Source organism: Anoplophora glabripennis, unplaced genomic scaffold, assembly GCF_000390285.2.
Source record: "Anoplophora glabripennis isolate ALB-LARVAE unplaced genomic scaffold, Agla_2.0 scaffold104, whole genome shotgun sequence".
Lineage (NCBI taxonomy): Eukaryota > Metazoa > Arthropoda > Insecta > Coleoptera > Cerambycidae > Anoplophora > Anoplophora glabripennis.
Genome location: NW_019416210.1, coordinates 185428 through 200516, shown reverse-complemented (window position 1 = coordinate 200516; position 15089 = coordinate 185428). Strand labels below are relative to the sequence as shown.

The window sequence follows — 15089 nt, the reverse complement described above, 5'->3', positions numbered from 1 at the left end:
AGCGTAAAAAAAGAATTTGTTTCAGCAATGATTGTAAATTTTATTAACTTATTTGTACACGTAGTTTAGTCTTAGTTTTGTAAATGATCTAAGTTTGTCACATCGCAATACAATCAACAAAAGACAAATTTTTTCACTTGTTTTTCATAAACTCTTAATGATTCGACTTACAAAATTCCAACACAGATTTAACTTTACGCCTGTATTTTTACAAAACGGCTGCTTTTAGCGACAAATACTAAGAGTATCTTTTGTAATATTGAATGGAGAATAGGCATGTTTAGTCAAAAATGACATACAGTGCGACACAAAAAAGTTATTTAAATCCAGGTATGTGGCGCTTCTAACATTATACAAAAAAACTAAGTAAATATTTGAGTTTCTCATCATTAATACTCCCAGTTCCCTGAATTTCGTCAAATTGCTATGTTATTAAACAAAAATATAAAAATACTAAACAAAATACTGTATACTTCTAGCAAGAGCAGAAGATTTTGGTCCCATATTAATTCAAGATCTAATTCTACCTCTATTCCATCTTGTATGAATTATAATAGTATTCAAGTAAATAATCCTTCTGATATTGTCAATGCTTTTGCCAATTATTTTTCTGATTCTTTTTTACCTAGTCACAATGTTAATAGTTGTTCGCCCACATTGCCCCTTGTTGGCTCTAATACTCTTTGTGTTTTTGAGGTTGCCGAAGATGACATAATAAATGTAATTAAGAGAATAAAGGGTAATTTTACAATGGGGCCTGATTTAATTCCTGCATTTTTAATAAAAGACTGTAAATCAATTTTTGCAAAACCTTTAAAAATCATATTCAATTCTATAATTAAGTATAGAGAATATCCACAAGTATGGAAAAGGGACTAAAAACGACATAACTAATTATCGGCCAATAGCTAAAAATTCTAGAAATTATCTTACACAATTGACTTTATCATATTGAAAAATATATATCTCCGTATCAACATGGATTTATGAGTGGTCGTTCAAAACTACCTCAAATCTAGTTGAGAAAATCCAATTTATTGCTGAAGCTTTGGATGCAAGGAAGTCAGGTTGATGTTGTGTATACCGACTTTTCCAAAGCTTTCGATCGGCTTGATCATAATTTATTAACTTTGCTCTATTATCTCTGTTTAAATCCTATTTTAGTAATGGGTATCAATTTGTGCAGTATCGAGGCTTTCAATCATGCAAATTCCATCAATCTTAAGGAGTTCCGCAAGGGTCAATCCTGGGACCACTGTTATTTATTATTTTTATTAATGACTTAACTGAATGCCTCGATGTCAACTATTTATTCTATGCGGACGACCTGAAGTTTTTCTTGGAAGTTAAATTATCTACTGACTGTACTACATTACAAGATAATCTTGACAAATTACACAATTGGTGTTCATGTAATAATATACCTCTGAATGTAAGTAAATGTAAATTTATGACTTACAGTCGACGCAAAACTAATCTAGATTTTGATTATAAAATTGGTGAATTATTTTTAAATAGAGTTAGGCAATTTACTGACCTTGGTGTTACTTTCATACCAGATTATCGTTTGACGACCACATTAGTTTAGTAACCAAATCTGCTTATAAGAATTTAGGCTTTATTTTGCGTAATTCTAAGGACTTTCAGAACGTAAAGGTTCTAAATATACTGTATGCAGCATTTGTGCGTTGCAAACTTGAATATGCGTCGGTTGTTTGGAGTCCCATTTATAATATCTATAATATTCATTTAGAGAAAGTACAGCGGAGATTTTTAAAGACTATTCGTTTTATTAGTTATGGATTTTATCTTCCTCGTGGTACACCTTAAGATTTATTGCTTTCTTGTTTTAATTTTAATAGTCTCTGTCGTAGGCGAATTATGTTTTCAATTATATTCCTTTTTAAAATCATAAATAACACGTTAAATGCAGACTCGTTAGTCTCAAGGATTTTATCATCATGTTCCTAGACTTAATTCTAGATTTCACTCCGTTTTACAATTACCCACACCTCGTACCAATTACTAATAGCATCTCCCCTATATCAAATGATTTCCAATTACCAGAAGTATGAAGATCGACTTGATATATTTTTTCATTGTATGAATGACATAAAAAAATTGTTTGTCTAGTAAATGTAATCCTTATCTTGTATATGTTAGTTAGCTTATTTGTTTTATCTGTCTGTTATTGTTTATCCTTAAGTTTTTTGTCTGGATTTTATATTTTGATTGCTCTATGTTATGTAGTATTTATATTTTTATATTTAATGTTAGTTTGTCTTTTTCTTTTAAAATTTAGTTACAGTTTTCTGTATTACCTTATCCTATAATTGGGACTTTGTCCCGTTGGATATTGTAACTTCTAAATAAATAAATAAATAAATAAAAGAGTCGACCGTCAGTACCGTCACACAATGTGATATTTTAACAATTTACCCATACTTAATTAAATAATTTTAGGTATTTGTATCAACCTAATATCAAGACATTCACTTAACAGACAGGTATTATACCAAGGTGTCAAGAAAACCATATTATTTTATTGTTAGGTAAATACCTAAAGCGATGATGTCTAATTGTAATAAAGCAGGTACTCGTTTCACTTATCGTTCTTGGAAGGCGACCATCTGGGTTTATATTAAGAGGTACTGTATAGTATATTTAGTGTATATACTTACTGTGCAGTTTTTCAAATCCGTGGTAGTGATGGGTCTGGGTCTAAGTTTATATCAATGCTTGTGTGATATATATTGAATCAAGATTTTCCAGTTTATGTAAGCAAAATACTATAGAAAATAAAATTTGGAACTATTTTAATGGTGAATACATGCAGTATTAGAAAAATGCGTGTTTCAATGCGTATCCTGTATTTATGTTATTATTTTCAGCATGGGTTTCTACTAGGTTAAAAGCGTTTATTCGGACGATGCTTACCGAGTGTACATAAAAAAAAAAGTTCAATGTGACTGATTAACGTATTGAAGAAGTACTGAGTGCTTTTACTCAATACAGAATAAAAATTGAAGTTTTATTTTGTTAATATGTATTAGAAATATTCCTTTTATTTATTTGATATTTTGTTTTAAAATGTTTTGCTTAATGTATATTTTTCTTTTGTATAACAAATAAATACTTGTTCTAGGATTTTCCCTGAGTTATTATATCGGGTGGGGCTTTTATCTTGACGCAAAATAATATCTCGGTCGGACTCGATTATTTCGAAAATAGTTTCAGACAAAAATTGTAGGGCACCGAGGAGGCCATTGAAAGGTCCATATTACGACTTCCTGCCTAGACCGGAAGTGGCGTTTTTAGAGAGGAAGTTGATTTTTTTAAATGAAAACACCGATTTTTTACCACGGATTTCGGTTGAAAAACGAAAAAAATTCTTTTTGTGCTTATTATTTTTTCGATTTAACCCATATTTTGGCTATAAAGAACAAAAAAAAAGAATCTTGAGACAACGGAGGAATTACTTTTTTAAAAAAATGTTTCAATACAAAATTTGTAGGATGAAAAGGGAGCAATCTTGGCATGACCTTGAAAATAACCTTGACCTTGACTTTAAGCCCCCTCAGTGCCCTACAATTTTTGTTTGAAACTTTTTTCGAAATGATCGAGTTCAACCGAGATATTACTTTGTCTCACAACCAAGATAAATGCCCCACCATATGATAGCTTTTATTGTTGTTTTTTTATATAAATCAACCCCTTAACTAATTATTTTTAGTGCAAGGGGTTATTTACGCCATATACCCAATTAAAAGTTATAGTTATATCTACTTACATTATTGAAATTTTTAATATTTCAAATTCTAACATAATTAGCATTCTGCTAGCTATAACTAATTTTAAATTAATATCTACTATACAGGGTGATTCAGTCATAATGTCATTAATAATAAGGGAAGACAGGGAAAAATTTAGAAACAATTTAAAATGTATATTTAAGCTGAAAAAATATATTTTCAAATCATTCACCTTTCCTGACCGCTGAATGAATCTTGACGTACCGTATTCGGTCACTAACCTAGCTTTTATTGTGTTTTTAATAGTGAACGACAAGAACAGACTTTTTTACCTAGACACATGAATGAATAAGATATTTCTTTATATTTTATTACATTTACATTTTTTGTTAACAAGTATTATTTATTTGTTAATTAAAACAAATGTATAAGGTAAATAATTGTTTTCAAATGTTAGGTTATTGCAATTTAGTTGTACGTTTTCACTATGTTTTATAACTGAATATGAGTTTTGAGTATTATCTTCAATTAATTATTCAGTTTGTAGTACGTATACCTCATTTTATTGTGTGTGGCAAAAAATATTCACTGCACTTTGATTTTGAAACCAACTGTAAGACGACTGGGAATTCAGCTGTTTCCTACGGTACGGCGACACGTTGTCAGTCAACAAAAGTGTGATGCAAAGTGGGGCGCCGAGTTAACGGGAGTTAAGGGGTAATTTGATTATTTTTTAAAACGTCAGGTAAAATTTTTTTCCCGATTTCTTGTCTTTACTAGGCCTTCCAACTACGTGGTTAAAATTAATGACATTATGACTGAATCACCCTGTATTTTATAATAACATTAGGGTCAAATTCAGAGACTTCCCTAAATCTATACTAACCTTTCACTCATCTCAAACTTATGCTTCACTCAACTTAGGCTGCCCTCATGTAATTCTCAATTCTGGTAATCAGAAATGTGTATAAATGAGTCACTAACTTGAGTGTGCATCAAACCACAAATTACTAGATGAGGAAACAGTTGGCTACTCAAATATTACCAAAAATATGTCATCAGTGGAAACCTAATGTCACAGTATTTCTTTATTTTGAATTTGAATAACTGACGTATTTAAATAATAAATACTGAAAATCAAAAGGTTTAATTAATTATCCAGGTAAAAACGATCCTCATATATTCCAAGTAATAGTAGTTGGTAAAATTTTGTTCATTTTCCCTACTATATACTTCATGTAGATTATAATGAGTGACAAGCAATCATTTATGAAGTGTGTAACAGAAATAATTTTTAAAAAATAATTATAATAATTTATATAGCGTTCACGTATAGAATATCCTTTATTGAATACCTGGACTTAATTATTTGTAAAAATTGCTAGAATATTATGAAACCACAAAATTAATAAATTAGGAACATATAAACACACGTCAGACACCACTAATATGTCACTAACCTAGCACGCATTTGTGAGGGCAATTTGAGTACGATTTAAGTGACTCATTGAATTAGAATTGTTTATGAATACGATTAGAGTGAGTTTAGTATGAGATAAGTGTGAGCGGAACTTTAGTGAGATCTATGAATTTGGGCCCTAATATTCGAATAAAGCTATTAAAGTAGATAGGAGTATCTAGTACTTGGAAAACTTTTCGAGTATAGAACGATGAATAATATGTAAATATTTGATTAAGACTGGAAATACTGACAAATTTGTATATATTATCTTATCCTTGACTTCTGAAACGTAAATAATAATAAATTTTCCTAGAAAATCAAAACAACCGTGAGAATTCGACGCATATTTTCTTGCCTTGCCTCTAATTATAGACATATTGCAGCTAGTCGTCTCGAAATACATTCGCAGAAATGTCAATTTATTTCTGATACTCAAGCATTGCCTCTTCCTGACATTAATGGAACAAGGGGTTATATCTAATGGTGAAAATAGAATGCAACTGTTTTCAGTTACATTTTTTTGTTTAATATGTTACATATAGTGTGTTTCACTTTGAGCAGATCTGTATTGATTGATTTTGAATTTTTTTTCTATCAATATGGAGTATACGATGAGATCTTCAATTTCATGATTTACTGCGTTGCGCTCAAAAAGCTGAAAAATAATATTACGCATTTCTTTAGAAAAAAACACTAACTAGCTTATTTCAGTTGTAACCGCATTTGCTAATTCCAAAATTGCGTTCCCATTTCGTAATTATACAATTTTTAAAATGCGATAAAAAAATTAATTAGATATTGAACGACTTGTTAATGTAATACATATCGAGTGACCAAATCCAGACGGTCATCTCTATAGTTCGTTTCTAAGTGTTAGCGACATAATATTGGACATGAGTAAAGTACGCAACAAAATTTTGTTAAATGAAGTCGAACAATGTTCTTCGACACCAGAAATTTAGGTATGAAACTTCTACTTGCTAATATTGTGGGAAACGCTCTCTCTTTGTAGTAGCTGTCCGTTAAGTGATTAGTCTTTGTCAAAGGTGATAATAGAACAACAAGAATACAAGATATTTCTTTGTTTAATGTACCATGTGTCATAAATCGTGGCTGGAAATATGTGGATAACTTCACTCCAATTTGAGACATACTTATTTAGTGTTTATTTTGGATACCGTAAACCGGGGTGACATTGGACAATTTTGAGGTAAACACATCAATATTTTCGTTAATAATAGTTTTTATTATTTCTTTGCCTTTTGTGCAATGCAATTGATACATAACGAATACATAGACATCATGAAATTTTACAATTGATGATGCTGAAATGTATATTTTTTTGGATTTTTGTTGTCCCAACTCGCCCCGCGCTTCGGGGCGAGTTTAGATAGCTGTTTAAACGCCATATATTTTTAAGTCAACATGACTAAAGAGTAAGATAGGACAATAATTTAGTTTTTAAAAAATAAATTATGTCAGAATGTATATAGAAAAAGAAAACAGTTGTTTATATGTTAAAATATTTATTTTCATCATAACATAAGCATATGAAGACAACAAGACACAATGTTTGCCTAAATAAATATAAAAAAAATAAATATGTTTTATAAAAAACTACAAAACTTTAGGGTTTATCCTAACATCACCTTAAGGCAATTAAAAAAACAGATTATTAAATCTGAAGCGTTCCCTTTCTTAGTTCCTTAGGATTCTCTAATTTTTATACAATTTGTTCCATATCAACTGTAGCGATATTAAGATATGTAGTAAGCTACAGGATAAATAAATATGTAATTTTTTGTATCTATAGGTCTCAAAATCTGCTTTAATTTATACATTTGTATTTTGAGATGTGAGATGTGCATTATAAAACTTTGGCAACAAATTTTAAATGATTGCTCTTATTACCCACGCCGAATTTTCCATATCCTGGACCTGCTGAATTTCTTCATCCATATATTTTAGTTGGTAATTCGCATAGGGCCTGGTTCCTAACGTTTTTTATATGTTTGCACCATGACCAATCTCACCCCTAAAAAAATGTCGTTGACAATTTTTTTTAATTATACAAAAATCATAAAAGTTAAAAATTTGAAACTTGCACAACCTAATAGCAGGATCTATAGGTTATATTATTTTTATACAATTTATACTTCAGTCATTAGTACTACATAACTGTAGTATAAAGTTTATCGGTTCATAAAAGTATAAACATTTCTTACCTGTTAGACAATACTCAAAATCAATCGTCGCAAAAAATTTAAAGTAAAGACAAACACTCACGTTAACTTCATATGGCTTATTAAACATGTGGTCAGCGGCGCAACCGATATATCCCCTCCCACAACCCGCATCAGTTTTTTTAAGTGGGAACTATAAAATGGCCAATCCCACCCTGATGTCCAATGTAACCCCGGTTTACGGTACTTATTTACAAGCTGTTTACTAGCTACTGTTGTGGTGTAATTCAATGCTAGTTGGAGTCTATAGCCCATAGAGTAGTTTTTTCCCGCAATATCAGCAGTACTGTTTATGAGAATAGATAACTTTTGCATACCTGGATTTCTGGTATCAAAGAACATTGTTTGTCTTCATTTGATAAGATTTATATTCACATAGATCACATAGATATTCACAGATATTCACAAAGTAAGAGAGCCCATATTTTTAAAATATCGAAACGACAGTGTATTTATAAAAAAATTAAATATATTTATTTTTCAACCTTCAAATTTGTCAAAAAAATTGTCCACCGCCTCTCGAGCCCATTGTTTCACGGGACTATGGACCTCATAGTCGGTAAAAAACCTTTTTCAACCCTTAAAAACTTCAGGGAAGTGAAAAAATCAAAATCAGAAGGTGCCAGGTCAAGGCTGTGAGCGGGGTGGTTGATGATTTTCCAACTGAATCAATCCAAGAGTTGCTTTGGCATATGCATGTCCCCACATGTCACAGTGTCATGTGACAAGCACACTCCCTTCGTTAACGTTCCCCTTCTATTGTTTTGTATAGCCCTTCACAGATTTTCAATACCTTATAGTACTGTGCAGCATTAATTGTTTTCTTCTGGGGAAAAAAGCCAATGAGAATAATCCCTTTATGGTTCCAAAACACAGTTACCACTATTTTTCTTCTTTATTCTGCCAGCTTTATACTCACGACACCACTTGTTCACATTAGTACGATTTATCACACCATCTTTATAAACAGTATTGATTTTATAAAAAATCTGGAATGGCTCCTTTCCCTTTGTATGAAGAAACCAGATTACGCTTTTCACCTCGCAACTGGCGGTATTCGGAATAGCGCCACTCATTTTTTCAACACGCCACTACAACAACAGTTCTCAACTGATTGAGACAAATGAGTGCGCGTTTTGCTCCAAACATCTAGACCTTAAATGCATTGTTGCTAACTTTATGGAAAACAAAAGTCACTCAGTATTCTTACTTTGTGAATATAACTCGTAGCTTAAAATATAATAAAAATTGCAAGAGCTAATAATAAAATGCATATTTTGAAAAAAGGACTAATTTCATAACAAAATTATTATTCACAGTTTAACCGGAAGTGGCTGCAATTTTAGAAATTTAACTGGGACACAGGATGTCCTAGTTTTTTCATATTTTGGGTCATAATTACATCTTAAATACTGTTATTTTAATCAAAATTTACTTAAAGGTCATTTTTTTATGCATTTAGAGTGCCTAAAAAACACCCAAATCATTTTATTTTATGCAAAAATTTTAAGCAAAGAAATTTTTATTATATTTAATTATTGGTTTGTATCATTGCGTTACTGTGTTAATTTAATTGGGCATTTTTATCACATCAAAAAGAAGAATTTTTAAATAAACAATAATTTGCAAGGTTTGTTCAAATGGTTATAAACACTAGACAAAACTAAATTTATAAAATTAAATCCTTGCGTGGTAAAAATACCCAATTAAACAAAAATAATATCGCAAATTTTTCTGTTTAAATAAAATTCTGTAATTTATTTTTTAAAATTGTATAATTATTATTTCTTGTAACATTTAATTAACCTAGTTCATATTCTGACATTTAATTAGTCTAAATAAACCCTGCATTAATAATAAATTTTTTATAATTTCAATATTTATTTGTAAACAAATATATCATTATAGATTAATATTAGTGCAAATAGTTACCTTTTTCATTATGTCTTCATCATTATGGGACAAAATATTGTAGAAAAATATTATATTTTACACACTTATGTAAATAGTTATTTCTATAAAGAATTAATGAGCATATTTTTTTATTTTTGTAATTACAATCCTCGCAATAATGACAAACTCTCTATTTATTATCGAAATATATATATGCGCAAAATAACAGACATTAATTTACATAAAACCTTAAAATAGTTGCCTCATTAACAATAATTGCTGTTCGTAAATAGATACCAAACATTAATTAAATGTAGGTACTGAAAAACTTATTAACATATTTTTCATATACAGGGTGTTTCTTAATAACGTGCAAATATTTAAGGAAGTTATTATTGGGTCCATTTTAAGAAAAAAACTTCATACACTACAACTACAGGGTGCTAAAGTTTTATGAAAACACATTTTTTTATGATAACTTTGGTATTACCTACCCTAGATATTTTTTCAAATTTGGTACACGCCTTCTATTCATCGAGATGCATTTTCTGATGTACAAACTATTTTATTAATTTTGGCGTCTGTACAGGTTTTGTATTGAATATTTTTGAAGAAAAATATGTTACGCCACTGCTTTTTCTTAAAGTAAAAATCATTTTTGTTCAAAAGTTAAGACTTTTAGGACATATGTTCATATGAAGTTTTTTTCTTAAAATGGACCCAAGAATAGCCTCCTTAAATATTAGCACGTTATTAAGAAACACCCTGTATACCTCAAAATAATAATGTTAATATAATGAGGGTTCTTTAATTTTTCCCTTTTACTTTCATCTCAGAGATATTTAAAAATATAAAAATAATTTAAATTTGGTGCCTTATATACTCGAAAACACGACTTCTCGGAGATATACAGGGTGATTTCACTTTAAATACAGAAACTGCAGGAATATATTTATTAGCAAAAAATAATTAGAGTTTGCTCTATAAACTTTTTTACAGATACAGAGTGTTAAAGTTTACTAAAAAATCTCATATTTTCATAAAGCGCTGACGGAATTGAATGAAATTTACTACAGCGTATTCACTTAATTAGACCTATTATTGATTGCAATATTAACCTCGTGGCGTTAACCAGAGACGTGCTACTGAANGACCGAATTTGCTGTAAAATAAATGGAGATTTTAAAAATAATTTTAGTTTTTAGAAAAAGCAGTGGCGTACCATTTTTTTCTCCAAAAATGTTTAGTTCAAACCTCGTACGGACGTCATTGGCAAAGATTTTAAAACATTTTTTACATCAAACAATGCTCCTTAATGATTAATAGGTGTGTACAAAATTTCATAAAAATATCTGGAGTGATAAGAAAATTATAATAAAAAAGTAAATTTTTTCTTAAAACTGTAACACCCTGTAGCTCAAAAATTAAGAGGTTTAGGACATATGTTGATATTAAGTTTTCTTCTTAAAATGACCCAAGGATTCACACCCTTAAGTATCGGCATTCAATTAATAAACACCCTGTATACCTCAAAATAATAATGTTAATATAGCGTGGGTTCTTTAATTTTTCTCTTTTACTTTCATCTCAGAGATGTCTAGAGTGTTAAAATTTACAAAAAAAATCTCATATTTTCATAAAGCGCTGACGGAATTGTATGAAATTTACTATATACAGCGTATTCACTTAATTAGACCTCTTATTGATGGCAAGATTAACCTCGTGGCGTTAACCAGAGACGTGCTACTGCCCCATTTCCAAGAAGAATTGCAGCTTCATGAATAAATAAACAAAGCTAATTAAAATACTACAACTAGATCATCATAAAGCTTAATAATAATAAGGTAGACAAAAGAATAAATTTTTGCACATGAATTTTATACAAATTTGAGTGTGTAGACTAAATTTGCGCATTATGGTCACTAAATAAATTATCTACTAAACGGCTGCTGCTATTAAAAAACACCAAGAAACATTTTTCAGTACCTAAATTTAATAATACCTACTTCTACAAAAAATCGCCAATGACGTATTTTTTTCTTGGGAAAATAGGACGGCACCTTCCGTAGCACGCCACTGGTTTAAGCCACGAGGTTGATATTACATTCAATAAAAGGTCTAGTTAAGTGAATACGCTATATTAAATTTCATTCAATACCGTCAGCACATTATGAAGATATGAAAGAAAATACATTATTTGTTTTTATTCTAAACTTTAACTCCCTGTATTTCAAATACTGCGTCCCCATGAAACAAGTTCATAGAGCAAACTTACTTATTTTTTGGCAATTAATCTATCCCTGTAGTTTCTGTATTTAAAATTAAATCACCCTCTACGTTATTAAGCAAACCCACATTATTTTTCACAGTTTTATCGATTCTGAAAGTTACCAAAACAAAAAACATAAATTTAAACATGTATGATTTTGATTTCGTATGTCTAAACATCTTAAACTATAACAAACTAAATTTTGGATTGTATGTAAATAAAATCATTCCTAAAATACAAATAAACTAGTTTAATTTTTGAATTCTATTTACTACTATGTATTATCATTTTCAGTTTCTTGTAAATCAACCTACTTAGTAGAAGAAAGTAGGGTAAGTTGAAGAAGCGGGTAAGAAGACGAATGTTTTTTTTTTCTAAATTTATACATAACTCTACAAGATGGCAGTCATATCGTATACAGGTAGCAAAAATACTTGTCAACTTAACGAATGTGTGTTTTAAAGTTTGTTTATATACACGTATGTACAATATTAAACTGAAGGAAATAAAAAGTTTACAGTAGATCAACTGTAAATTTTTTATATATTTCTTTCTTATAATTATTTGACTTCATTTGGTTTAGTAACTTTTGCACTTTTTTTAAGGTTAAAATGTAGTATAATAAATTAGGTTAAATTACTTTTGGGCACGTTTAAATTGGATGTACGCATATTTTTACATTTTACGTCATTTGGCGTCACTTTTGATGATCTGATGATGATGATGATCTGACTTGTGTTTAAAAATTATTATACAATTATAACCCGAACTAGATTCAGACGTTTTGTCACGAAAAATTAATCTTCAATGTATTCGTTCCAAATTTATCTAATTTTTTTATTTAGATTTCTGTTTATTGAATTATCGTGCACTCTAAGTATCGTTAGACAATATGAAACCCACCTAGTTATTTAAACTATTACCATCGCACGTTTCAATAAAACATTATCAGAGTTTTAACCTCCATCACCTGGTCATACATAATTCGATAAGTTGTTGCGTCAAAATTAAAACATTATTACAATCTTAATTTCATAACGACAAATTAATTCTTAAAAATGCATATGAACAACCAAAACTCCAATTGATTATACTTTAAAAAATTACAGTAAATGTTTAAAATATTTCCGATTTGGCAAATGTTGAAAATGAAGATAATCGTAATATGATCGGAATTTATTATACCTGTAACCGCAACAGGGCTTGTCAGATGTATTTGTATGAATATCCTGAAAAAATCAGATCGAAATTTGTTTGAATTTTGAGCACTCGAGAAACCTAGAAATAACTATGACGCGGGATTAAAACTCTAATCATGTTTTATTGTAACGTGTGATGGTAACAGTTAAATAACTAGGTGGATTACACAGGGTCTAACGACACTTAGAGTGTTCGATAATTTAATAAACATAGAAATCTAAAAAAAAATAGATACATTTGGAACGAATACGTTGAAGCTGAATTTTTCCGGACAAAATGTCTGAATATGGTTCCGGCTCAAGCAGTACAGTATTGGGGGATCATGAAGGATTGCAAAAATGTAATAAAATTTCCAGGGTCGTAAAAATTAAGTTGATGATGGTTCTGGAGAGACGAAACGTTACATATAAAAATTGATTATGCCATTCGATAGGGGGCAAAAAGTAGCCATGAGAAAGTGTTCTTTTTTTCCAATATCATCTCAAACAAGGCCGAAATGAAAGCCTTGATTTTTTAGAGGGCCCCTGTGGTTGTTGTTGGTCTCCTGGTTACGCAACTTTGCCCCCATTTAAGTTACTTCGTATCTCTTACCGTTTCCGAGATCCCTGTAGTGAGAAGCGAATTTGTAACAGCCTTTATTATTATTTGTTAGTAACCTTTTTCAATTTCATACAAAAACAGGAAAATGTTTGCATGTTCAATAAAAATTACACAGACCTACAAAAAAAAAAAGATGAAAATACCAGAGACTAGAGTCAAAATTGCTCCATCACCCTCCAGTTTTTTTTTAAATCGCGAAAAACTATCCCAAAAACACGCTTGAGCACGGGTCCGAAGGTTGAGATAAACGTGAGAACCAGCACAATAAGACTATTTTATATGTATTTTGACGAGATAAAACCGAATCCTCAGATACAATCCCTGTTTAGAAAATTCAAATTTACCATAAATGTAGCATAAGTCATCTTTATTTAAGACATTAAGGAAATGGAACGCCGCCGGTACCAAGGACGATGGGATGTTAATAGGATGGCAGATTTTTGTTGAATGCTTAAAAGGGAATCTTAGTCAGATAGCAGAAAAAGAAAAAGGTATCCACTACACAGAGCTTTTGAAGATAAAAAAGAGTACGATAAAAAAAAAGAGAGAGTGTTAAGATCCGGGACAATAACAGGCGATTTTCCGTATTTTTGGGATGATTTTCGCGATTTAAAAAAAAAACTGGAGGGTGATAGAGCAATTCTGGCTCCGGATTCGGTTTCAGCGCGTCAAAATACATAAGGATAGGTGGGTCTAGTCTCTAGTATTTTCAATTTTTTTATGTGGGTCTGTGTTATTAATAGAACATTTCAACAATAGGGTAATATTAACTAAGTATTATTTCTCTTCGTTAATACCAGCTACATTATCATAAATTTTAACGGTAGATTCATGAAGTAGTGAAAAAATTATTAGAATACTCACCTAACATGGCCATTCATGTTGTGCAGGAAGTCTAGAGCAGACGGATTTCTATAAAAAGAACGAGAAATAAAAATGTAATCAAAATAAAATGTGCCTAACATTTATAATATAGCTCTAAATTGTAACATCTAATTAACCAATGTATTCTGGGAAACAACTATCCTGCGGACTACAGTCCCATCCAGCACTGAAATACCCCTAAATATCCAATAAGCCGCTAAGATCATTCGTCAGCAGAATCTCCAGAACGGTTTCGAATTTGTTAGTTCTCGTCAGTGATTCATGAGTTTTGTTTATCTATGACGTAGAATCTGCGACTAAAACCTTGTCAAGTATTTTATTTACTCCCCTTATACAAATTAGCAACAATGAAAATTATCAATAATTTTCGGGAAATTTTCATGGTATCTACACATTTTAAAGAAAAGCACAAATTTTAATCAAGATTGCCTTTTACTAGTAAAATAAACAATAAAAACGTTTTACTGTCCGTTTGTATGAAAGTAGGCCGATTTATACACAAATTGAAATTATAATATAAATTTCAATTCTAATCAACTTTCCTTAATAACATATTTCTGTATTGCTAAAACAAAGGCAGTTTATTCTTGAACGATTTTTATATTTACAGATTTTCTGATCACCCGGTACATGCAAGATTAAATTTCTCCATGCCAACCGTATTTTAAAGACAAGCAAATATTTTAATCAAGAATGCCTTTTTCTTCGTAAAATGAAAAATAAAAATATTTTCCCTTTTTTCCACTCTAAGTGTGGACATACTGTATACAACTATTTCTAATTAG

At 30.2% G+C, this 15089-nt stretch overlaps 1 protein-coding gene across 1 annotated transcript in view; it reads right to left on the bottom strand.

Annotated features, from left to right (window-relative positions):
- The window catches only part of LOC108904827 (farnesyl pyrophosphate synthase), a 116573-nt gene that overhangs the window by 35298 nt on the left and 66186 nt on the right, over window positions 1–15089 (bottom strand). Inside the window, exon 3 of the mRNA XM_018707505.2 lies at window positions 14284–14331. Within this exon, the coding sequence (XP_018563021.1) occupies window positions 14284–14331 (48 nt within the window). The remainder of the gene's footprint in view (window positions 1–14283; window positions 14332–15089) is intronic.